General features: G+C 38.7%; 2 protein-coding genes across 2 annotated transcripts in view; one reads left to right on the top strand and one right to left on the bottom strand.

The window, feature by feature from the left end:
* Nucleotides 1-908: 908 nt before the first annotated feature.
* foxred1 (FAD-dependent oxidoreductase domain containing 1) lies at nucleotides 909-16,714 on the bottom strand. Its single transcript, XM_085421259.1, has 11 exons — nucleotides 16,421-16,714; nucleotides 15,789-16,009; nucleotides 15,479-15,589; nucleotides 15,085-15,203; nucleotides 14,638-14,732; nucleotides 12,446-12,547; nucleotides 7,521-7,597; nucleotides 5,694-5,854; nucleotides 4,181-4,310; nucleotides 3,503-3,607; nucleotides 909-3,264 (listed from the first exon to the last, which is right to left on the bottom strand). Exons 1-11 carry the CDS (start codon nucleotides 16,578-16,580, stop codon nucleotides 3,010-3,012), a joined length of 1,536 nt encoding a protein of 511 aa, XP_085277385.1. The 5' UTR covers nucleotides 16,581-16,714; the 3' UTR covers nucleotides 909-3,009.
* A 4,126-nt stretch (nucleotides 16,715-20,840) lies between these two features.
* LOC146661175 (F-BAR and double SH3 domains protein 2-like) overlaps nucleotides 20,841-23,132 on the top strand; it is a 46,170-nt gene continuing 43,878 nt past the window's right edge. Inside the window, exon 1 of the mRNA XM_085421258.1 lies at nucleotides 20,841-21,056. Within this exon, the coding sequence (XP_085277384.1) occupies nucleotides 21,036-21,056 (21 nt within the window). The 5' untranslated portion in view covers nucleotides 20,841-21,035. The remainder of the gene's footprint in view (nucleotides 21,057-23,132) is intronic.

Raw genomic sequence — 23,132 nt, 5'->3', positions numbered from 1 at the left:
GTGTGTGAATAGGTGGATGACTGAATCTGTAAAGCGCTTTGAGGTCCTTAGGGACTAGTAAAGCACTATACAAATACAGGCCATTTACCATTATTGTATTTACGTAAGTGATCTCTCTATCACTATCTCTACCACTAATTGAAAACAACAAATGGTTCACCTCATCTTCAGTTTCTTCAGTTCTAAAACCACAAGATAAAGAGTCCAAGGTAGTGGGGGTTGTCCCTTAGACCTACTAGGGCCAGTTTTCGCCTTTTCCCCTTCTTATGCACCTCATCACTGTGGTGTACATCCTTCTTCCTAAAAAGCATTATTGTAGCCAGTTAATTCTTTCCCCTGACCTTACAGCAGTATTCTTTTTTTTTTTTATCATCCACACCAGTGTGACATTTTCCAGTTTGAAAGGTTAATTTTTGAATATATTTAGAATAAACAGATCCAGTCTTGGTATGAAAAATGAAAAGTCTGTTTTGAAACGTTCAGACTCCGATCTGGCATCCAGACCGCAGCTCCTGCTGCCTACATGTGTGCCCCGAAGAAATATTAACTCGCATGATAATCACAGGCAAAATATACAAGTGGCAGCTGTGGTACTGACTTGAATTAATCACCTAGCTCTGGGTTCTAAATCTATACAGAGTTTGCATGAAACATGTCAGAAGCGATGACGCTCCAAGCTTAAAATTACCCACTGAAATGGCGCCATCTGCTGCATGTTTTGTGTAAAACACCAGGAACTCCTGCATAAAAGACTATTGTTTTGTTTGCAGTGCTCGATAAGAAAGTAAGGCGGATGTTTTTAAGAAATGAAATGCTTTGAGAGTGTCTACATATAAGGTCTTATTTTGAAAAGGTTCAGTATCTGTATATTTATGATTGTACTGACCACCTGCTGTGCCGCCTTTTATGCGCTTTTTAATCACACAAATTCAATACAGAGTAAACATTCTGACAGTAAATCATACTGAGAGAAAGCAGATAACACCACCTTATATATGTTTACACATTTAAGTGTATGACAGATATAGTTTTTCACTTTCAGTAAGCAGATGATTGTCAAAGACATTTTTTTAATGATGTTTTTTAAGACATGGAAACTGCAAAGTTCAGCTTACACAGGATAATCCGATGATCCTGTCACTAATTAGTTATTTGGAAAATTAGCTTTTCTTCTTTCTAAAGTTAAATGAGTCACTGCACCTTTTTTATGCCTATTCCTTCTGGAGATTTAAAAGAGGAGCAGCGGCAACAAATGAAGGAAACAGGAAGTCAGGCAACAACTCCACGTTTTTCTTGAAAAATTGTCTTACTGATAAAAATGTAATTACACTGATCAATACAACACAATTACAGTATATTGATCAAATTAGACAAATACACAAAAAGTATACAAAGCTGTTAAAAGTACCACAGTTAAACCGTTGCATGGGACAGCACATATGCATCTGATGATGTTTCACTCTAAATTTGCACGTTCCGACTGCGTAACGGTACCAAACAGCCGAGTTCAGTGGAAATCTGGAAAGCAGAAGTTATTCCTGTTACTCTGTATCAGGAGTGAGTCAGCTGCTGGCTCACCTCCATGCATATTTTTTGTCTTCTAATGAAGAAGCATCTCTTAGTTCCACTTTATTCTCAGTGGTTCCTCCTGCTGATTTCTTTAGAAAGGAACATTATTGCCTCTGAAATCAGACTAATAAAAGATACTGGTGCTGCCAGTAAGGTTCATTATTAAATGAAATCAAATGATCATTTAAAAGAATTAAACTCTTGATTTAAAACATGTTCTATATGCACGGAAAAAGTCCAAATTAAAGGATAATTCAGTTCACCACACCTTTGGTCTCATCACAGCAATAAGCGGGGCGTGGCCACGTGACCGGCTGACGGTGCCCACTCAATTCAACGCTTGATAGTTTACCAAATTGAAATGCACAGAGGAGCCAGTCAGTTTCAAAATGAAAGACCCCGAGCAGAGTAGGTGCTCTGAATCTGAAGCAAAATCTTGTAGGAAGTCATTTCCAGGGTTGTTATATTAAATATGACACTTTTACTATTATGGTTTATAACATAGTCTGAGCAACAGTTTTACTGTTTGCCTTTTTTGTGTTTAATGTCTTTAAGATCTTAAATAGTGTTTTCTGAAAATTTGTGTGCCTGAGAATTGGAAAAAATTCAAAATCTTTAAATATAATAAAGAAATGTATCAAAATCCAGGCTGAAAAAGTAAAATTTAGGGCATACTGACTCATTATTTTTGGTAACATCCATTAATACCCTAATTTATTTGTTTTTTGTTGTTGTAATTTTTAAAATTGAAAAAGTGGGATCACTAATACATACATTTTTTCCTTATTATCAGATTATAAACTACAACAGAAAGTTGTAAAATTGATTAACAATATCAGCTATCATCACCATTTGGCTGTGATAATTGTGTAGTGAAGATTTGAGGCTGTGACAGCCAAATAATTTAATTTTAATAACTAAATCACACGTCAGCTACACATCAGAAAAAGCAACATATAAATACCTTTAAGATACGGGACTCATTTATGTCTTTCAGTGACACATCAGAGAGATCACACTATGAAAAATCTTATTTAAAGAACCAAATAAATGTTCTCTGAACCTGCTGTTGTGAGAACTGTGTTAAAATCTTTAAAGACGAATCTTTTAAAAGGCCCTTTCATTATTTTGTCACTACCTGGCAGGATGTCTAATAATAACCTGAGACATCTGTCCACTCTGACCTCTTTGCAGTCCCAAATGGTCAGGAGACATTATTCCCGCAGCTCCTGAAGGCTGGAAATGTGCCGTATTCGGGCCTTTTCTTAAATCACTGAGGTTTTGCTTTTGCTTATCTGGATTGTAGAAATTATACTACCCAGATCTTATAAATCAATTTGTGTCATTAAAGTTATGTTTCCAGCTACAAAAATAAGACTTAGGTTATAATAATTTGGCTTCGGCAGGATGTGAAAGATATGATTTCAGGGTTCGGCTCAGCTACACGATGTTCCTCTCCAGCTTTGGTTCCTGCGTCAGAATCCGGTTGAAACTGAAGCCGCTCAGGTCCAGCGTTTTATAGTTTCCGTCCAGAATCAGCTCCGCCACAGCGCGACCCACCGCAGGCGAGTGCTGCAGGCCATGGCCGCTGAAGCCCGTGGCGAAGTACATGTTGTTGATCAGGGGGTGCGTACCGATGATGGCGTTCTGGTCAAAGGTGTTGTAGTCATAGAAACCTGCCCAGGCACTGGTCACCTGAGGGGAAGAATGTGAGGACAAATTATGTTATTGTAAGTGATAAAGAGAGATCATAATCATTGTTTTGTTTTGGAAAAGCCCATTTCTGTACCAAGTTTTTAAATTTAACTCACTTAAAATATGGATACAATAAAATTAATCTGCAAGCTTCAAAATAAAACCAGTTCTGGCTGATAATAATGCTGTAATGCTGGCAGTAACCATGACGTGGGTGACCACACTTTCCCAACTGTACCTTAAGTTTCTCGAAAGCAGGAACTCGAAAGGCCAAATGAGGCCAGACATTCTCCTCAAAGAAACTGTGCTCCACCTCTAGATTACTGGCGTCTGGCTCTGCCGCCTGAGGACACACAACCAGTGCAAACAACGACATGATTTGCTCAGCTGTTGAATGTTAACATAAGGAAACAGCTCAGACGTCTTGATGCATTCTCAATCATCCAGGAAAGTAAATCTCCAAAAGTTGATTCTGTTCATCTGGACGTAGCATTTGAGTTCCTCCAGGGAGAAACGCTGGTGTGAGCGCGGAGTCAAGGAGGCCATTTACGTGAAAAGGGAAAGACCATCTCTGAATCGAGGAGGGGGCCTAAGGGTACATCTGTCGCCGTCTTACAATGCTGTGATTGCAGCCATTCCCCAACTCTCTGTGAATGGTACTCATGGCCATTGACCAGTGGTTGTTGATCAATGGTCATGAGAATTTGCATAATTACGATTAAGTAACTGACCTCCCAGCCCATTGTTCCTTCAGTGGGCTGGTTTCAGTCATTAGTTTATAAGATTGGGAAAACCTGCAGTCAGCTGAGACTGAAGAAGTCACTTGGAAGAGTAACGAAATGTTTCTCCCACAAAACGCTACGTCCAGATGAACAGAATCAACTTTTGGAGAAACAGCTCAGAGATAAAAACCAACCTCCTCTGGCGAGGCCCCGGTGATGTAGTTCCCACCTAACCCCTCTCTCCTGACGTAAACTCCTGAGTAATCGATTAAGAAAGGAGTGTCTAGACCGGGACCATCAGGACAGCGGACCACATACACATACCTGAAAAACAGTGACGAAGTAAACAGCTCAGAGTCGTACATCCAGTATGATATTATATCAGCTGATATTTCATTTCATGCCAAGATGTAAGTGAGGTTTCTCTGGCATGAACGTGATCAGACATTTACTCTGTTCTGCGTGGAAAAGTGTCTACAAAGAATTATCCAGAGAGCTCAAAACTCTGTCTTATAAAATGTTTATGTGATGGTTTGACAGCCGTTCAAGGCGGCACGAGGAAAGATTTAGTGGAGGTTTAAATAAGGCAGAAAAATGGGTAGCTTTTCAAAACAGCCCACAGCTTAAGGTGAAAGTTTAATTTAACATGTGGCTTTTCTGAATTCATGCCAGGTAACCTTCAATACCTAAAAATACCATGCCCCAATGATTACTTAAAATGTGGGTGCAGGAAAGCAAGGAAGCAACATTTGGGAGTTTTAGAAGAAATAGAAGAAAAAAGTATCAAAAAAATCCGTCTCTTGTTTTAATGACATCGAATTTTTAAGGGTGTGGGCTATATTATAGACTATACTAACCTTTCCTTCTTTAGTTGTAATTACACAATATTATTAAGGATACACGTTATATTATAGACTAGCCTAACCTCCTTTTTTTAGATTGCAATGTATAAATGAGGTAGGTAGGCTTTTTTATAATACGGTCTGCACTGTGTTGTATATTTACAATTATAGAGAAACCTAACGTCTCCTTACATTATAATTGTACAGCAGTATCAGGGGTGCAGGCTGTATTATAAAGTATCCGAACTTTCCCTCTTTACATTTTTCTTCTTTCGACTGCTCCCTTTAAGATTCAGCACAGCAAATCATCTCCCTACATCTCACCCTATCCCGAGCATCCTTTGTTCTCAGCTAACAGTAGCACAGTTTCCATCAGCACTCTGTTAGCCAAAGCCAATGGAGGTGGTCTTTGTCAAGCCGAGCTCAGACCGATTTGGTATGGAAATCTCATTTTTTGATTTAATGGTGAATGTCCTTTCGTATTAAACACACCCATTTATCCAAGTTTGGGACTGGCAGTAGGGGTGCAATGGCTCTACCTAAATCTAAAGCCACCATTTACACAGAATGCTTGAGTCTGATGGCATACATACTCAAACAGTCCAGGTCATGCCGACTAAAGTTATGTGACTGACTCGCTTGTATCCTACTTAGATTCATTTTTATCTGTAGTCTAAATGATGCAGAGCAAGAGTAAAATGAAAAGACTGCAGATGGTAGACGCTGACAGGCAGCGGCATGAAGTTGGTTTTTCAATTTTCGGGGTGCAGAGTCTGAAAAAAGCTGTCTGGTATTGATGCGGTTCGCTGTATGAGGCGCTGCCTTTCAAAGAAAACTCTAGCAGCCCCTCGAGTCAATAGCCTACCTTTTCCGTGGCTCAACAGGCAGTGGGATTCCAGCGATGGACTGCTTGGGGCCAAAGCCAATTCCCAGCATCTCGGTCAGTTTACCAGAAAAGGCTCCTGCTGCATTCACAACAATAGCGCACTCCACTGGCTGGTACTCCAGGCTGTGTGGCATCTGCACCTGCTCGACACAAGCAGACATCCCATCATCAGAGGTGGGAAAAAAAAAAGAAGTACAAACTTTTTACTTTTACATTTTCAAAACAGGCCCATTAATTTTGGTTTGACGTACTTGAGAGGAGTTATTTTTTCACGGCACTGTGAGCCTTCAAACATCAAACCGATTTGAGTCTGAGCAGGAACACATGAAAGGCAGCCCTGCACGTGTATTAATCACCAGGAGATGTGGCATAAAAAGAGATGAAAGAGGGGGAAAAACTGTGTGGCATAGTTAAAGAGGTTAAAATGGGACTGTGTTTTTATTTATTTATTTTTTGGCACAACACCGGCATGACTGCAGGTGTCCATAAGTCGCTGTACTTCAGCATCTCGCTAGCCACACACAAAACAAGCGTGCATAAAGATCTAACATGTTGCTTCAAGTTGATAGCTAAAGGTCCAGCTGCCGTATTTCACAGGGAGAGACAAGTACAGAATTATGTACTTTTACCTCCTCTACCCATCATGCACGTTTGTGCTTTTTCTGATTCAGTGCACAGTTTTAACAGAAGTATTTCGTGCCAATCAGTCAGCTGGAGCTTGAATTCCATATTTTCATTCTTGGACTCTTAGCAGAGTAGCTCAGCATATTTCACAGATCAAAATAATTCTAATGTGAAGGTTGGCCGGTTAAAGAAATCCTTTTTTAGCACACAATATTTGTCAAATTGAGATTAAAATTCCATAAACAACATACAACCGTACTAATTATTTAAAATAATATCCCAGAAAGGACAGCACTGTTTCAGCTGCTCAAGAGGACACCAATAGCAATAGCTGTGAAGAGTTTTTAAAATGGCTGATTGTTGCAAAGCAGTATTGTTTAAGGGAAGAGCAAGACCTTCACCTGAGGTAACAGAAAACTGCAGAGAGCTACTTGATGACCTCTGGGAAATATGTTTCCAGGTTTCTTCAGTGAACATGCAGGAAACGTTGGTTAATGACTGATTAGTCTACAGATTATAATAATCCTTTGGTAATATATTGTGCAGTGAAGGATCTCTATGCTGATGGTAATATTTCCTCATCTGGACAGATGTCAGACAGTTTAGTCGTCCTAAGACACATTTCTAACGACGTAATGCAGCTCACAAGTTTTATGGCTTCCCTTTCTGACTCCTTCCTGCCTGCACTCCACAATCCCTCCTGGATTTAGTGCTCTAAAAAAAAAAAAAGGTATTAAAAGCACCACAAGACAAATTTATGAGGTACTTAGTGCCAGTAATCAGGCGGTGTGGGACACATTAAACAGGACGAGGTCACCTGGGAAGAAATTGCAGTTGATATATGGTCTGAAGGGATTTGAAGAACATGCCATCCATCTGTTGTTATTCAGACTTCACACATTCATTGAGAATCAGCAGAGCTTTTGTACGCAATAATTTTAGTATATTTAACGATACAATAAAGTTTTACTTGAGCAGTTGAAGACACTGCACTGCACAAGTGTCACAGCAACTGAGAATTCCCCTCTAAAGCTTAGTAAACATTAACATAAGTGAACCAAACCGAGGGAGGTACAAGTCAGAGACTTCTCTAACATGTTAGCGATCACACAGAATAATAAATAAACAGCTTTATACGCTTCGCTAATCTCACAGACATTCAGCACTTGCAGTTCCACTTACTTTGACTGACTTTATTCTCCTCAGATCCAGCTTTTCTCCATCAGTTGTCGTTATCACGCTTGTCGTATATTTAAATTCTGTGTGAGAAACACATTAAAACCAATTTTCAACACAAAGAAAAAGAAGAAGAAGTTACTTTCAGCTGCTCCCTTATTCACAACGGGTCACCACAGCAGATATTTGATTTGGCAGATTTTCACACCCTTCCTGAGACAAAACACGGGGGACTTTTGTCTCCTATTGGGATCCAACCTTTTGCTATTTAGGCGAATGTAGGAACTGAAATACTCATGTACGGAAGCCCGGAGTTGCCAAACAACTAGTTGTTGTTTTCTGAGATATGTTTTTCTTTCTTTTTTTTAAATCAGCTAAATTATTTCAGGGCTGCCAAATAACACCAGATTTTCAAAATAAAAATCATTTTTTTCAATCAATCAATTAAAAGAAGGGTGGCATGTGGAGCCAATGGGAACTCACTAACGGAAATTTGCCACATTAACGCGCTTATGGCGTTAACGTCATTTTAACGAGATTAACGCTGACAGCGTTAAAATACATTTAAAGTTAAATTATATAGAATAAAAGAGAATACATTGTTGGATCATTCATTAATGTGTATATGACTTTAACGATGCACATAGAGATGATTTTAATTGCTTATTTACCGCCTCATAGCTTATCTATCATAAACATATTACTTTATTTATGTTTTAAAACTACAAAAAATGGTGAGTAACTACAGTTTTAAAGCAAAGTTTAAATTTCTACATCCTAATCTTGTCCCTCCACTTGTTCTATCAGTCCTCTCATCCAACGAATGATGTAAGATTAATATTTCTCTAAAGCCATGAAGAAAACTGCCTGAGGAAATCAGGTCAGCAGAGTCAGAGACTTCCTCTCTTCTTAAGACAGAGAAAACCTCTGATTTTATTGGTCTGCTCTGTGTGAATATGTGATACGAGTGAATTCTTTTTATACAGATGCCTGTGTAACATAACAGTTTTGTAAAACACAACCTCAATCTCTGTGTAACACACAAGGTGTCCTTTGGTGCCTTGAGGCTCCAGCTGTGGCAACATCAGTCACCAAGGGATAAACGTCCTGGTTTAGAGACCTACAAAGCCTGTGCTAAGCAGCTGGAGGGTTTTTTTGTTTTGTTTTTCTTATTTATTTATTTTTTTGAGGGGGGGAATACGCTCCAGATTTAAAAGCAAGGAGACAGCGTTTCACTTCCCAGTGGGATCACTTTGTTCCCCCTTTGTCACCCCCCTGGTTCTGTTTAGGCACTAAAAACTACCCACTGAGCTTTAGGAAAAGATTGTGGTTTTTTGTTTTTTTTTAAAATCCACCACTTCATAATGGTGAATAGTGAGTTTTTAGACTCGTCTCACTTATGCTAGAACAAGGTGAGTCGAGGACAGTGAATCCCTATTAATGGAAAGAGAACGGACCGGTTGCTGTTGATTTTGTGGTCTGTTTGTTTTGTTAAGAGTGCTAGTATACAGTGTTGGGGAGTAACGGAATACATGTACCGCCTTTACGTATTTAAAATACAAAATATGAGTAACTGTATTCCGTTACTGTTACCGTTGAAAAAGGTGGTATTCAGAATACAGTTACTTTGTTGAAATAAATGGATTACACGGCGGTACTTCCCTGTTTCATATTGTCGCCGGTCAGGACTGTTTGGGTTTTGTTTGACAGCTATGTTCTGTTGTTCCAGGCGGCAGCGTTACGGTTGCCATGGTTACAGGGTGACGCTCTCTCTCTGCGTGTTTCCTCGGTGAGAGAGCGCCTTTTTGTTGTTGCTGTGCTAAGCTAATAGGCAGAATGCTACAGGTATAGCTCTAAAGAATGTAGCATCATAGGCAGTGTAGTCCGTGCTGCAGGGAGAATGGACTGCCATACCCGTTATGTGTCTGTGAGCGAGGGAGGGAGAAAAAGGAAAAGTACGAGCTGTCATCGAGCAAAGACGGGAGCTGGAAGCATGTAAATATAATAACTAGAAAGCAAAAATTTCAGAAGAAATTTTAAGTGTGCCTATGCCGCTGCTAATCAGTGTAGTTTGCCATTCATACGGCTACAGAGAACAAAACTCAGCAGAGCAGCCATTCTCCACCATGAACTATGGTAAAAACAAACACTGCTCACGCCTCACAAATGACAGCTTACAGTTTTGTGTAAAGATGAGGTGACTTCGTACAGCCCCGATTTGAAGACGCTGTGCACACAGGTTCATGAGCAGAAGTCCCATTGTACCACAGCAGACCCAACAATGTTTGCATGAACACGCTTTGAAGCATTACGTTATGGACCAATTTTCACACATGGTTGGTGTACCCACACAGAGGGCTGTAGCTTTTCAACTCACAGCCCAACACACACCCAAAAAACAGCCGAGAGAGCATAGACTTTACGCCCGAGAGACGTGATTGCAGATGCCGCTCAGGTGGGTCCACCTCCCCTGCAGCGGCACTGCAGACCACGCCCCGCCACATACATCAAACACGTAAAATAAATATTTATGCACTTTTGCATTCACTTTTTGTTTTTGTTATTTTTACACAGTGTTCTGAATGAATAACAATGGTCTACAGCCAGTCTTGTGTATTATTATACAAACTTTGGTTGTAAGATTCAGATAACTATTTAATAAAAGCTAAATATTTTATATGAGAGTAAGAAAGAAAAGTATATCTTTGTGCCCCAGTTACCAGCTGTCAGCTGCTTAGAAAAGGATCCTGGTGTTATTTGTCTCTCAGAAACAGTTCATAACTTCCCTTCAACTCATTCATGTCACCTAAAAGGTAAACCTGTTTCTCCATCACCAGTTCAGCTCTGATGATTCAGTAAGGACATCTCCTGGTTTCGACCAGCCGTTTTTACAGCTGTGGCTCCAGCAAACATCAGCTGATACTATAAATTAAAATCAAATGAATTCTAACAACAGCTGATCAAGCTTAAACGCGCTGCTGTTGTTTAGCGCGATAAACAAACAAGAGAGAAAAGCCGATCATTGATCAGTTTCATATTTGAAGTTGCAACAGGCGAGAGAATGACAGGAAGACTCCGCTCTGCAGCATAACGACAGAATAAATCCAGCTTTGTGTCTTTTTCCATTCTACCTGAAGTCCGGGACAAACTGCGTTTCTTTTTCAGCTCAATACGAAACGCATAATATTTTCTCTGAATGCGGGACGATTCCGTTTGTACGGAACGGTTGGCAACTCTAAGAACTAACCCTTATGAATAAAATAAAGTTCAACATCAGTAACTTAGCACGCACACAGCTGTATAGAAACTCCGTCGTGCTAGCTAGCGCGCAGTACGAGTTATTGTAACTGAAACGAAACGAGTGTGTCGCCTCACTGAAAGCCAAGCCCGGGTGCTTTTGAGCGAAGCCGCGCTAGCTAGCCGGCTAGCAGCAACATCGTAAGAGAACTGTTGCTACTATGGGATGTCTTGATAAAACGAGCAGATATTTGAAGTTTACACAGCTACATTCTCGCCTGAAAATATCTTAAAAGTTTATTTTGTGACCTACAAACACTAATAAAAGCAATATATAAAACGAAGAGGTAGCCGCCATTGTTTTACTCGGCAGAGGTGTGCTATGAATTGTGGGATATGGAGTTTTCCACTAAGCATACACCCTTGCAGTTACCGTAACTATTCAATGGTTCGCGCAACCTTAAAAATTCCAATGGTTACTGAAAGCAGCAACGCTGTGCGCGCCGTTGATATTGTCGTCATTACGGTAATCCAAATAAGGGTAGACAGGCCGTACCACTCCCGGCATACCACTAGAGAGAGCCAACACACCACAAATGAAGTTTGAAATTTGTTTCAGTGGGACCAAAAGATGGAGCCAACACACCACAAATGAAGCCTTCCCATTCATTTCAATGGGCAAAAACTTGCATTAAAATATTCATATTTAAAAAACTATAGAATTAATAAACTCCAAAAGTCATGAGTTACACGGCGAAATTTTAGGCGGAAAAAGGAAAATAATAAGAATAAGAATAATAAATCCGACGAATAGTAATAAGTGTGCCTCTTTGCATAGGCACACTTAATAACCACTGCAGCCAAGAAGAGTGCCTGACGAGCCCAGTTGTAAGTAAGCTATTAAGACTCAATTGTACACTGTGTTGTGTTTTCCTCCGAAACAATAAGTTCAGTTGGAGCAGCCTTTCAACGCCTCTCTCTGTAGAGCAGAGTTGACCCACACAACAAAGTAAAGCTATTTTTTTGGCTATGAGCCCGACACAGAACCCTGCGTATTAGTCAGAGGTCCCTTTACTACAGTTCGGAGCCGCGGACCTTCAGTAATAGTAATAAATCACAGCAATAGTACATTCACGTAGTTGTAAACAGCATGATAATATATTAAGTAATCCAAAGTATTCAGAATACGTTACTCTCATTGAGTAACGTAACGGAATACGTTACAGAATACATTTTGGGGCATGTATTCTGTAATCTGTAATGGAATACATTTTAAAAGTAACCTTCCAACACTGCTAGTATAAATGAAAATGACTGGGTTGTGTCCCCAGCTACATGCCTATGGCAACAATATTATTAATACTGATTCTTTTTTTTTTTTAATTAGAAACACCTAAAATACACTCTTACAGCTGCTCCACAGGCAGTGCTTCCACCCTGTTTAATTTAAGCTCTGTATAAGTGAAGATTCTTATTAATTTTATAGCTATTCTTATATTTTCCAAATTTATAAGACTGATGTCGCACAAATGAAAACCCTGATTTGTCCAAAATAATTCAAAAACAAACATTCGGTTTATACAAAAACTATAAATCAAAAGTCATGAGTTACACGGCGAAATTTCTTCTTAGCAGACGTATTTCCCCTGTGTGTGTGTGTTTGTTTGTTTAGTTGTCAGGACGCTGTAACGAACCTGTGACTTCCCCACAGCACTGAATGGCTCCCATGGAGATGGCCTTCCTCTTAAAGGCGTTCAGCAGAGTCCATGGGTCAAACCAGCCCTCATTCTCCAGCCCTGCATGACAGAAGATCAGACAGACATTCACAATGGTGCGCACGATTACTGAATATTACAAGGAAATCATGAACAACTGGATAAAAGTACTAAAACTGGCACATTTTCTCTTTTAAATAATTCATTTGATAAACACCATTAGCCACTTGAAATATAACATTTCTGGTTTTCTGGTTATCAATAAGTGATGCCAGACTTCAGGGAATAATACTTATCGAATATTACAATACTATTAGTACTATAATATGCCATGACTAATAGTAATAATTGAGAGAACTGCTGGAGCTCCTGAGATGTGAATAGTTTCCGTTTCTTACTGACTGTGACAAAAGAAGACAAATCAGGATCTAAAACTGGGCTGTCAGAGAATAATTAGGCGACTCCACACCACTATCATCTAATATTAGCAGATGGAAAGAACTGTCAGACGCCCTGATAAGTTAAATTACTGTTGGCTGCAGCTTTGCATTACTCAGATTAGTTTTTCTAAGGTCTTAAAACGAGAGTGTGTCATAGGCTCATATATCACAGTTAATCTTCTGCTTAAGTGTTGCAGATTTCTTAAAAATCGTGACCCAAATGATGGTGTTGGGGATTTTTGCCTGGATGGGAATCCAGTGACGTAATTGGGTGTGCAAACACAGATTAATGAATGCTTTTGCGCCTATTTTTCACTTATATATTTGGTGTGTATTTGTTACACTGGTTGTCCCAGGACATAGCTGCAGACTGTTTTCAACATTAGTGGAAATTCTCTCCAAGAAGAGGAAGTCAAAACTTTAGGCGTTAATAAAAACTCTAATGGGATTTACAGGTGCCACGAGCTAAAGCACTTTAGCTTTAGTCTGCAGAACACGAAACAGCAGCAGAGAAAGTCACACTGTAGATATCCAGCTCAGTTAAATACAAACAGATAAGAACAAAATTCAGAGCCAAATATACAGTTGTGGTCAGATGTTTACACATGTTCTTCATGGGCATGAATGTCATGGTAATTTGGGGCTTTTAATGATTTCTTTGAACAGTTATTTTTCCAGTGTGTGATGAATGTACAGCACACTCCTTTAAGAAATTTAAAAAACAAGAATTGGGTGCACAGATTTTTATTTATTTTGGATTTCATCAGGTCAAAACCTCTGCATTCATGCTCAAATATATACATGCACCTCCACTAATATCTGTTTAAATATCCATTAGCAAGTTGTAGAGGCTGGAGTGTTTCTGGTGTGTTTCCTAGTAAAGATGTGCCTTTTAAGCACAGTCCACAAATGTTCAATAAGGTTGAGGTTGATCTTTGGAAAGGCATTTCCAGAAGCTTAACATTCACCTGCTTTATCCATCCCAAAACCAGATGTGAAGTATGTTTGGAATCATTTTCCTGTTTGAACATCCAACAGTGTCCAAGTTTCAACCATCAAACTGTTGATTTGAGTTCAAGTTGAAAAATTTGGAGGTAGTTCTTCATTATTCCATCCGGTTGGTGTAATAAAACAGCACCACTGGCAGCAACACAGCCCCAAGTGATGCTACCACCACCGTGCTTCACAGTTGGTACATTGTTCTTTGGTTTGAATACGTCGCCTTTACTCCTTCATAGATGTGGCCAGATAGCCTAACCTTTGTTTTATCTGACCATAAAACTTTTCTCTAGAAGGTGAATTTCAAATTTCAGTTGAGCTTGAAGGTGTCCGGTTTCAAGCAGGAGCTTCTTTCTTGGTCAGCACCCTTTCAGTCCACGGTGGCGTAAAACTTCCTCTACTATGGACAGTGGCATTTGTGTTCTAACAGTTTCTGGTTTGTAGCACGTTCGAGCCTGTTTGGTTTTTCCAGATCTTGGTAAAGTGGTGACACATCTGAATAACTTGGACTTACTTATGAAATGATCTTAGACTTGTTGTTTAAAAATAGGCTTTCCAATTGTTCTGAGTATCATCAGTGCTACCAAACAAATTCTTTTTATGCCAGAAAAAATAAAATAACAGCTGCATTCAATCATGATCAGTGATGAGAAGCTAACATTTCTTGACCTTGTCTGGTGTGGCTGCTGATAATCATTACAGACCTTCAGTTCACATTTTATTTGCACTCACCGTATGAAGCAAGAACCACACCCTCTGTGTTTACCCACGGAAACTTCTCCTTCAGTTGTGTCGGAGACAGAAGAGACACTTTGGCTCCAGCGTACCTGAAATGTGAGTTAAATTTTAGCTTCCTGATATCCCAAAAACTCACAAACTTAGCAACTAATATGTAACTAATCACAGAATAAGATGAAAAATGTCCTTAGTGTTTTTATTGATTCATTCTAGCACCTTACAGAAATCCTCTAGGACAGAAAATGGAAAAATGTATAATTTATAAACCCTATGGCTGTTTTATGAGTTCAGTTTCTTTCCAAAATGTAAATATATCAGGACATTTTTAAAATTAACTGCAACTCTGAAAATTAATAATGGCAAATGACCGTTCACGGCCCTTCACGTTACACACTGTGGGTTTTTACTGTGGTATGAGCACTGGTTTCTTGAGCCTGATACCTTTGGGTGCTGTAGTTCTCCTCCATGATGTGAGCCACCGCCTCACTGGCCAGGAAGAGGTATCCCGAGTGGTTAAACTGCAGGTCTATGGGGTCTTCGTTCAACACACCGAGATGCTCCTGACGGGATTCAGAGGTGTGACAGTTTGCACTCTTTAAATAAAACATTTAACTGCATTTTGTATTTAATATCAAAATTTGTTTGATGATCTGAGACATACAGGAAAAATCAGGAAGGGGGGGAATTTTTTCACAGCACTGTATGACAGAAAAAAGTATAATAGGTCCTCTTTGATCTCATCTGACATGGCTATAAAGTGTTCACATATTAACAAAGCACATGTTCTGTCACATTTAATGATTAAAAGCCTCATTGTTCATTTCCAGTGACCTACATTGATGTTCCTTATGAAGTCGGCAGAGGCCAGGGAGAGGTGGATGTTCTCCGGCAGGGAGAACTGCTGTCGGATCCCCCCAGCAGATAGCACTGTGGAGGCCTGGGAGTACTGCGAACAGTCAGGGGGAGCAGTTTATGAATATGAGGAGGAAAAGGCAGAGGATTAGTTTGAACAGCAGTGAGGACATGACTCATGAGCACAGTATGATCCTTTCTCCTGACACTTTGAATAGATTTAAATCATGCAATTTTTTGAAAGGAATAAAGTGACACTGCTAGTCTACACTCATTATCTCTCAGTCCCTCACCGTTGGGTCCTTTTCCACAACCAGGACCCGCACCCCTCCGCGCACCATCTCCTTCTGTTTCAGCCAGTAGGCGATGGACCAGCCCACCACCCCGCCTCCCACGATCACGATATCCGCCCTCTCTGGAGGAAGGTTGGGGTTGATTTCCAGAGGAGTCCAGCTGCTCCCAGGAAGCGCGTCCATCGCCTTCTTCCGCATAGCTTCCATATGGGTCTCCAGATCTGAGCCACAAAACCCCAAACTTTACACTCTCTCAAGGTTACTTGCAAATGTTTACCTTCAGCTAAGAAATTAAAATGATTCCTGGTACTTTAGCTATCACTCTCAAATACGGCATATAAAACAGTTTATAAATTACAAACACTTTAACGCAAATTAACATGCATGGTTGTTCCTTTTGAATTTTCGGCCAAATCGTTTAGTAGTTTAGTGCAAAGAACTATAAAAGTTGTTATTTGAAACACTGTATGCAACCGAATTGCAGACAGGCTTCTAGTAGCTTATTAAAACTGTTTAGCAGGATCCTAAAAGTTGCACATATTTATAGAAACACAAACCATTGGATAATTTTAGTATTTTTAAATGTAAGCTGGTTTGCTGAGTTGCACAACAGTCGTCCTGGTTACTCCCACCTTTGAAGAAGTCATTTCGTAGAGATGTGCCTGTGCTAAAGCTTTGACACAGAGACAGATGTCCGTTCAGCCATGTGGATCGACGTGTAACCTGTGTGGAGGTGAGTAATCCACGAGCCGGCCCCACCTTCACCTGCAGCCGCCGCCACATGGCAGACATGGCTGGGCTTCAGTAAGCTAATCGGCTAGCTAAAGTGAAACACGATGCAAACCAAAACAAGAGCAGCGTGAGCAAACTTTCATTCTTCCTCCATCACAACAGCACTAACGGTCTAACCTTGCAGCGCTGCTAACAAAAACACGCAGCACGACCGGTTTCACTTAGGCGTCCTTCAAAATAAAAGAACCAATCTGGACCATTTAGCGGATTAGTGTGTGAAGCAGTGATGCATTCACCTTTTCTGACACTTCAGAAGCCAGAAATCCGCACCTAAGCAACCATTAACAATAAAAAGCGCTCGAAGTTGAATTGTACTTAAAGTAAGGGCAGTGCAATAGCTTTAAAAACTTTTATTTTGCCCCCCTTTTAAAAAAATCACACGGATTAATTTCATATCTTCCAAACTGTCCCACAACTGGAGAATCTGATTTGTACTTTTTATTTGTGTATGTGTGTAGATATATATGTCCAGATTTCACCCCATATACAAAAGAAACAAGATGTATTTTGCAAAGGATGCAAAAAATAACAGTAGCAGACCCTTTTTTTTTTCTTGTTGGCTTCATTGTTTAGCTCCACAACACAGGCATAAAGTGTGATATATTTTGGAGGTCCAAAGGAATATAATTTAACTGAATAAATTCAAGATGAATATGAACCGATGTCTATTTAAAGAGGGCGTTTCCACAGCAAACTGATGCTGATATCCACACACTGCAGCAGAAAAAGTCACTGAATCCAGGAAATGTGCATGATGCTGACATTTTCCTGTGTCCAGTGTTTAAATGAACCCATGCACACATGAATATACAAACTTTATATAGCTTTTATGCCAGCTAATTATCCCCTGCTGATAGTTAATAAGAACTTGTGAAATATTTTTTATGTAATTTTTTGATTCAGTCAGTGATCCAAAACACAAAAATGTAAAATATAAAATGTACAATGGCATAATCGTGTTCTGATCAATCTATTAATTAACTGACCGCTTAAATGCGATTCTCAGAAATACATGCTGGGGTCATCACTGTTAAGATACATTTAATCAGTAAACTTTCAAATCTTATGTTTTCAGCTTTTTTGTGTAGAAAAATGTAAAATCATAAAGAAAATATTTACTAAATAACTGAATAGATTTATCAAATTTATTTAGGCATACACCTGTTTCAATGAAAGAAACACATCTCATTTTGTCTTAAAATAAATTTTAATGTGAAGCATTCCATGCCTATACAGTATTTAATTTTTTAAATACATTTTAATTATGTTAAAGTCTACATTGATGGTAATAATCCAGCCTGATGCGCAGTATGTTGGTAAAGAATTTTAAATACAAAATGTGTATGTTTAAAAAAAATGTCTCACACTCAGGAGCTGGAGGGCTTTTAAAACATATATTTCTTACACATTTTATTTCTATACCAAGTTTTACTTCGTTTTTGTGGATTTTTAAAAACATTATCACTTTTAAATATTACTCCACATTTGTTTTTATATATTTATATATTCGTTCTTATTTTAAAATTCATAGATTACTGAAGCTGCTCCTACAAAACGTGGTGCATGAAAACATGATTTTATTTTGAAAACTTCACAGGAAATCGCACTTATGATCCTGCAGGTGCGATCTTCATCGTCAAAGAGGCAGTGGCTTGCCACGTGAGTGAAGAGGACCAATCAGAAAGGGGAGTGGATCCATTTCTTCTCCTTGGAGCGCATTCTTATATCTTTTTTATTGGCTGCAAGACAAATTTTGGGATATGCGAATATCTTTGCAGCATATTAAAGCTTATCAAAAGTTTTACTTGAAATTAATTAGACTAACAATGGAAACATTATCTTCCTCATGAATTCTTTTAGAATATTTTGTAATTAGACACCCCCCTTAAGCCAACACTGTTTTCCTTCTCTGCTTTAATCTGCTTTTTGGCTGCTTGTTAAATGAAACCATATTCTTAGTATCAGAGATACTAAACCTAATTTACAGGCCGTTATGGAAAATGTCTGGCTTTTGAACCCTTAATTCAGCTCCTTACCGGAAAAGTTCAGTTAAAGTGAAATTTAATTCCTTGCTATTACAAAGAAATGTCAGTTTACAAAGACAGTTCTCTAGAGCCTTCAAACCAGCTGTTGCTACTAGAGATGGACCGATCCGGTATCGATCCGATACTGACCTAAATTACTGGATCAGATATCAGAGAGAAAAAAAAGAAAAAAATGTAATCCGATCTGAAGTATCACAAAATCACCTCACAAAACGCACTACTTAGCATAACCCAGCTCAGCGCATCAGAGCAGTATTTGTCACGTGATAGAGCTGTTGTCTGCCAGACCTGTCAGCAGGCTGTTGGAGCATTTGGAGCCTGGCCACATGCTTCCTAACCGCTGCATTTCATCTCGGCGAAAACTATCCCATAGAAGTAAAGCAAGTGTGTAAGTTCATCCCTGAATGTTTGCATAGTATTTCCACGTTAAGCTTAACAACTGAGATATTGAGCCACAGCTGGAGTGGCCATCAGAGTTCCATATTGAGGTGAAAAGGAAGCGATTAGACACAAAGCTGGAGTTATTCTGTCTTTGCTGCGAGGTTGCATCTACTTCGCTCATTCTCTCTCCCTTCCTCTCCTGTTATTACTTCAAACATGAAACTGATCAATGATAAGCTGATCGGCTTTTCTGCCGCAAGTCCCGTCTTTCTTGTTTGTTTATCGCCCACTTTGACCAGTGGATAAACAACAGCAGCACGTTTAAGCGTGATAAGCTGTTGTTAGAATGTATTTAATATTACTTTCTAGTAACAGCTGAGGTTTGCTGGAGCCACAGCTGTAAAAGCTGCTGGTGATGATATCCGTTTGGATATGTGGTGAGAGGGAAACATGAAGATGAAAGATCCTTACTAAATCATCAGAGCTGAGCAGGTGATGGAGAAACAGGTTTACCTTTTAGGTGACATGAATGAGTTGAAGGGAAGTTATGAACTGTTTCTGAGAGACAAATAACACCAGGATCCTTTTCTAAGTAGCTGACAGCTGGTAACTGTGCAGGGGCGGATCTAGTAAAGCTTTGTTGGGGGCCAGGTAGGCCATTAACAGGGAGAGGGGGGCACAAAGAAATATTTTTCTTTGTTATGTCAGTCAAAAACTTTGAATAAATAATTATCTGAATATTACAACAAAAGTGGTCATCTGATTAAATGTATAGAAATCCATTATTGTATATAGTAACTAATAAGTCTAATATACACCCTAGTAAGCTATAGTACTTTTTCCTTTGGGAAGGTACCATCTGTGCAGTCTGCAATTCTGTTGAAGAAAGATGTTGAATCTATTTAAATATTGTAGAAAAATAATTGATTTCTGTGGATTTGTTTTACACTTGCATTAAATTAAAGTTGATTACATCGATTAAGGGCGGGGGTGGTTCCCTAATATTTTTGCTGGGAGTCGGCAACCCTATTAGTTAGGTTGTTTAATATTTCCACTAAGTACTCTTTAAAATACCAGAATAGGGAGGATGGTGTAGGTTTAAATTTATAAGATTGATCAGTGTTGCTAAACCATAAAATGTTTTGGGTGGAGTGTATTTTTTGCATACAGGTATAACAGAATAGCTTCAGTCTCTTGTTTTTTAAAACTTGAGTATGAACTTATACAAAATGCAGCAAGATATCTATAAAAAACTGTTTTATTGATTACAAAATACGCTATATCGGATTTATATCTGTATCGGCAGATATCCAAATTTATGATATCGGAATCGGTATTGGACATTAAAAAGTGGTATCGTGCCATCTCTAGTTGCTACACAAATATATAATTATATGCTTGTAATCTTATTATTAAGTATAATAATAGTTAGAGTACAAACTGTAGTATTATTTTTAAGAATTATTTATTGCAGAAATTTTTTTATAGCACAAGCACGAATAACTAGATAGATAAATGGATAGATACCCCTATCTATCTATCTATCTATCTATCTATCTATCTATCTATCTATCTATCTATCTATCTATCTATCTATCTATACAAAAATATCATGTTCCCATGTATAACGCGCCTTATGTGTTAGGCATGTGTTAATTCGTTACAAAATAACTTACATAAAACCTTAGAATATCTGTTCAAAACCACACTTTGACCGAGCGTGCTTTTATTTTCGAGATTCTGCACGGAAGTAGCCTCTATGTTTCCCAGAACCGGGCTCTTATTTCGAAAGTTTGTCGGGAAGTGTGTCTTAATTGCGCAGGGTTTGATTCGCTGCAGTGTTTTCTGCGCCCTGGGGCCACAGTGTTTTCAACGGGACTCAACTTACTACTTGCTGGACTCGCCATGGCCGCTTGAGCCTGCTGAAATATTCTTCTTCCGTTATCATTTGGTCGTAGCGTTTGGATAGACTTTTTTTTCAGACATACTTTCGCCTTCTCTTTCGTAGTTTTTATGTCAAGGAACAAGGATGCAGCCTCCGCCGAGAAAGGTGAGTTTTTGCCGTTGTAGCCCCCTGAGCTAACGTTACTTCGACGGACTGGTGCATATTTAATGGTTGGAAATTTATGCTTTGTTGCTCTTCGCCCGGTTTAAATGAAGAAACTCCCCTTTTATTCTCCAAATATGTCCTTGTTTGTTTGCTTATACGTCGATTTTGCTTTCATTACCTCTATAAATACCACCACAAGAGGAAAACTTATTTTAAAAGACTCCCATGTGCCACTTTTTTAAGGGAGAATAGCCCCGTTAACGTGCCCCGTTCCCTCTCGAACGGAGAAAGAGTCCTACTAAAGTGACAGCTAAAATTAATAAATGCATCCGCAAAAGTGCGCACATCTTAGAAAAAGTTTATTTTGTTTAAATAAATAATATTACGGAGATTTTGTTTTACATCGGCTCAAAACTGATCCAGCTAAGCAACGCTTAAGTTCAAGTAAATGCCACTTTGGCTCCCTCCTGTCCCGCTGCCACCCGCTAGTTAAGAGGAGCAGAGTTGGGGGGGTGAAAAGCTGGAAGAAGGTCCTCATTTTATCCAACGCAGATACAAGTTGTGCTTTTATGTGTGCCGATTTTAAGAGGAGGACTAACCTTATTGTAAAACTTACAAGTCAAGTTAAGAACTGTGATGCAAATATTCCTGTAGCCCCGGGAGAGTCAGTTGACAGATACTAGTACGGAGTTTTGTGGAATTTTTTTCTCTCTAACAAAAAGTCTGTGTGCGGAAGAAAAGCACTCGTTGGCTTAAAATGGTGTATTTAAAGCTTAAAACAGCTCAGTAGGTGTTAAAGTATAGATTAGTTCTAAGTGTTTTATTACAGAAATAAGCATGAAAGCAAACAAATCTCTGCAAAGTCGGCCTCTATGCGAAAAAATGTTCTTGTGGGATCATATTTCAATAACAAGACTCAACAGCAGGGCAGTTTTTTTAACCACAGGACATTTTGTAAATATAAAGCTGTTAGGTTTTGGTTAATTTTTGTTTTGTATTTGGAGCTTTATGGAGCGTTTAAAGATTTTTTTAATGTGTTTGGACATTTTGCATGACCCCCATGAAGGGTGATGTAATTGTAAAAATCTGTGTTTTTCCTGCTGATGCCCTAGGGAAAAACTTTTTAACTGTTACACAAGCAGTCCGTTTAACATACTGATAGCTTGAAAATATAATTTACAGTGGCAGCAGTGTTGATTATTTTGGATTTTTTCTATGTTTTTGCAAATTGTTTATTAAGGTAAAGCATCTTTGACGACTTTTTATCTAGTTTATGTTATTTTAGCTGAGGTTCCTGGCCTCTGTACTCGCTCATGAAGGACTAAAGGCACTGCCTGCTCTCCCTTTTATTGTACTTAATAGTTTCGCGCCCAAGGATCAACCTAAAGATACTGAATCATATCTGTAAGAAGATATTAATTAATAACAATGATTTATTCTCACACAGCCACAAAATGTATAATAAAACAAATTTAATTCTGCTTGTAATTGTGTTATTAGCAGATTGTTTTGACATTTTTGGACAAACAAGACACTAATGAGGCTTTGCTTTCTATCTTGTGTTCCTTGGACTCTTAGTTAGCAAAAAGTTTATCTAAAGAATTATCTTAGACTAAAGACACAACATTGATTTCTTTATTGATCAGTACGCTACCTTTGTGTGGTACTTTGGTCCATAAAGCATTAAAAAAATCAAAAATATCCATCAGAAATGCCTTAAAGCATACATTGTATCATTAGATTGCTTATTTTATTCTCTCTTTGCTCGCAGACTAAACAAAAATAGATCATCAGAATATCTGATTGCTTTTCGGCCTGATGACTGGAATAGTTAACTAATTTCTCCACCTTTTACTAGCTCTCAGTAAGTCATTTCTTTATAATTAAATTGCAAGATGTGTTAAGCATCGTGTTATTAAACTTACTTATGATATTTTCAGTTATTTGTTTTTGTTATAAAATGAAAACGGGGTGATGGATCGTGTGAATTATGTGGGATGGGAATGAAACACACTATATTTTGAGTTAAGAAGATATATATTTTTCCTAAGATGTCAGCTAAATATCCAGAAGTGC

The sequence above is a fragment of the Rhamphochromis longiceps genome, linkage group LG10 (assembly GCF_057381845.1).
Source record: "Rhamphochromis longiceps isolate RC_006_pf linkage group LG10, R_longiceps_female_GT1.1, whole genome shotgun sequence".
NCBI lineage: Eukaryota > Metazoa > Chordata > Actinopteri > Cichliformes > Cichlidae > Rhamphochromis > Rhamphochromis longiceps.
Note: the sequence above shows the minus strand (reverse complement) of the source record. Positions and strands in the feature narration are given on the sequence as shown.

Coding starts and splice junctions, on each gene's coding strand:
- foxred1 (XM_085421259.1), bottom strand. CDS start 16,580: ATGTCTGCCATGTGGCGGCGGCTGCAGGTGAAGGTGGGGCCGGCTCGT. Junction 12,548..14,637: donor TGTGGTTCTTGCTTCATACG/GTGAGTGCAAAT, acceptor TCTGTCATGCAG/GGCTGGAGAATGAGGGCTGG. Junction 3,265..3,502: donor CTGCTTTCGAGAAACTTAAG/GTACAGTTGGGA, acceptor TCTTCCCCTCAG/GTGACCAGTGCCTGGGCAGG.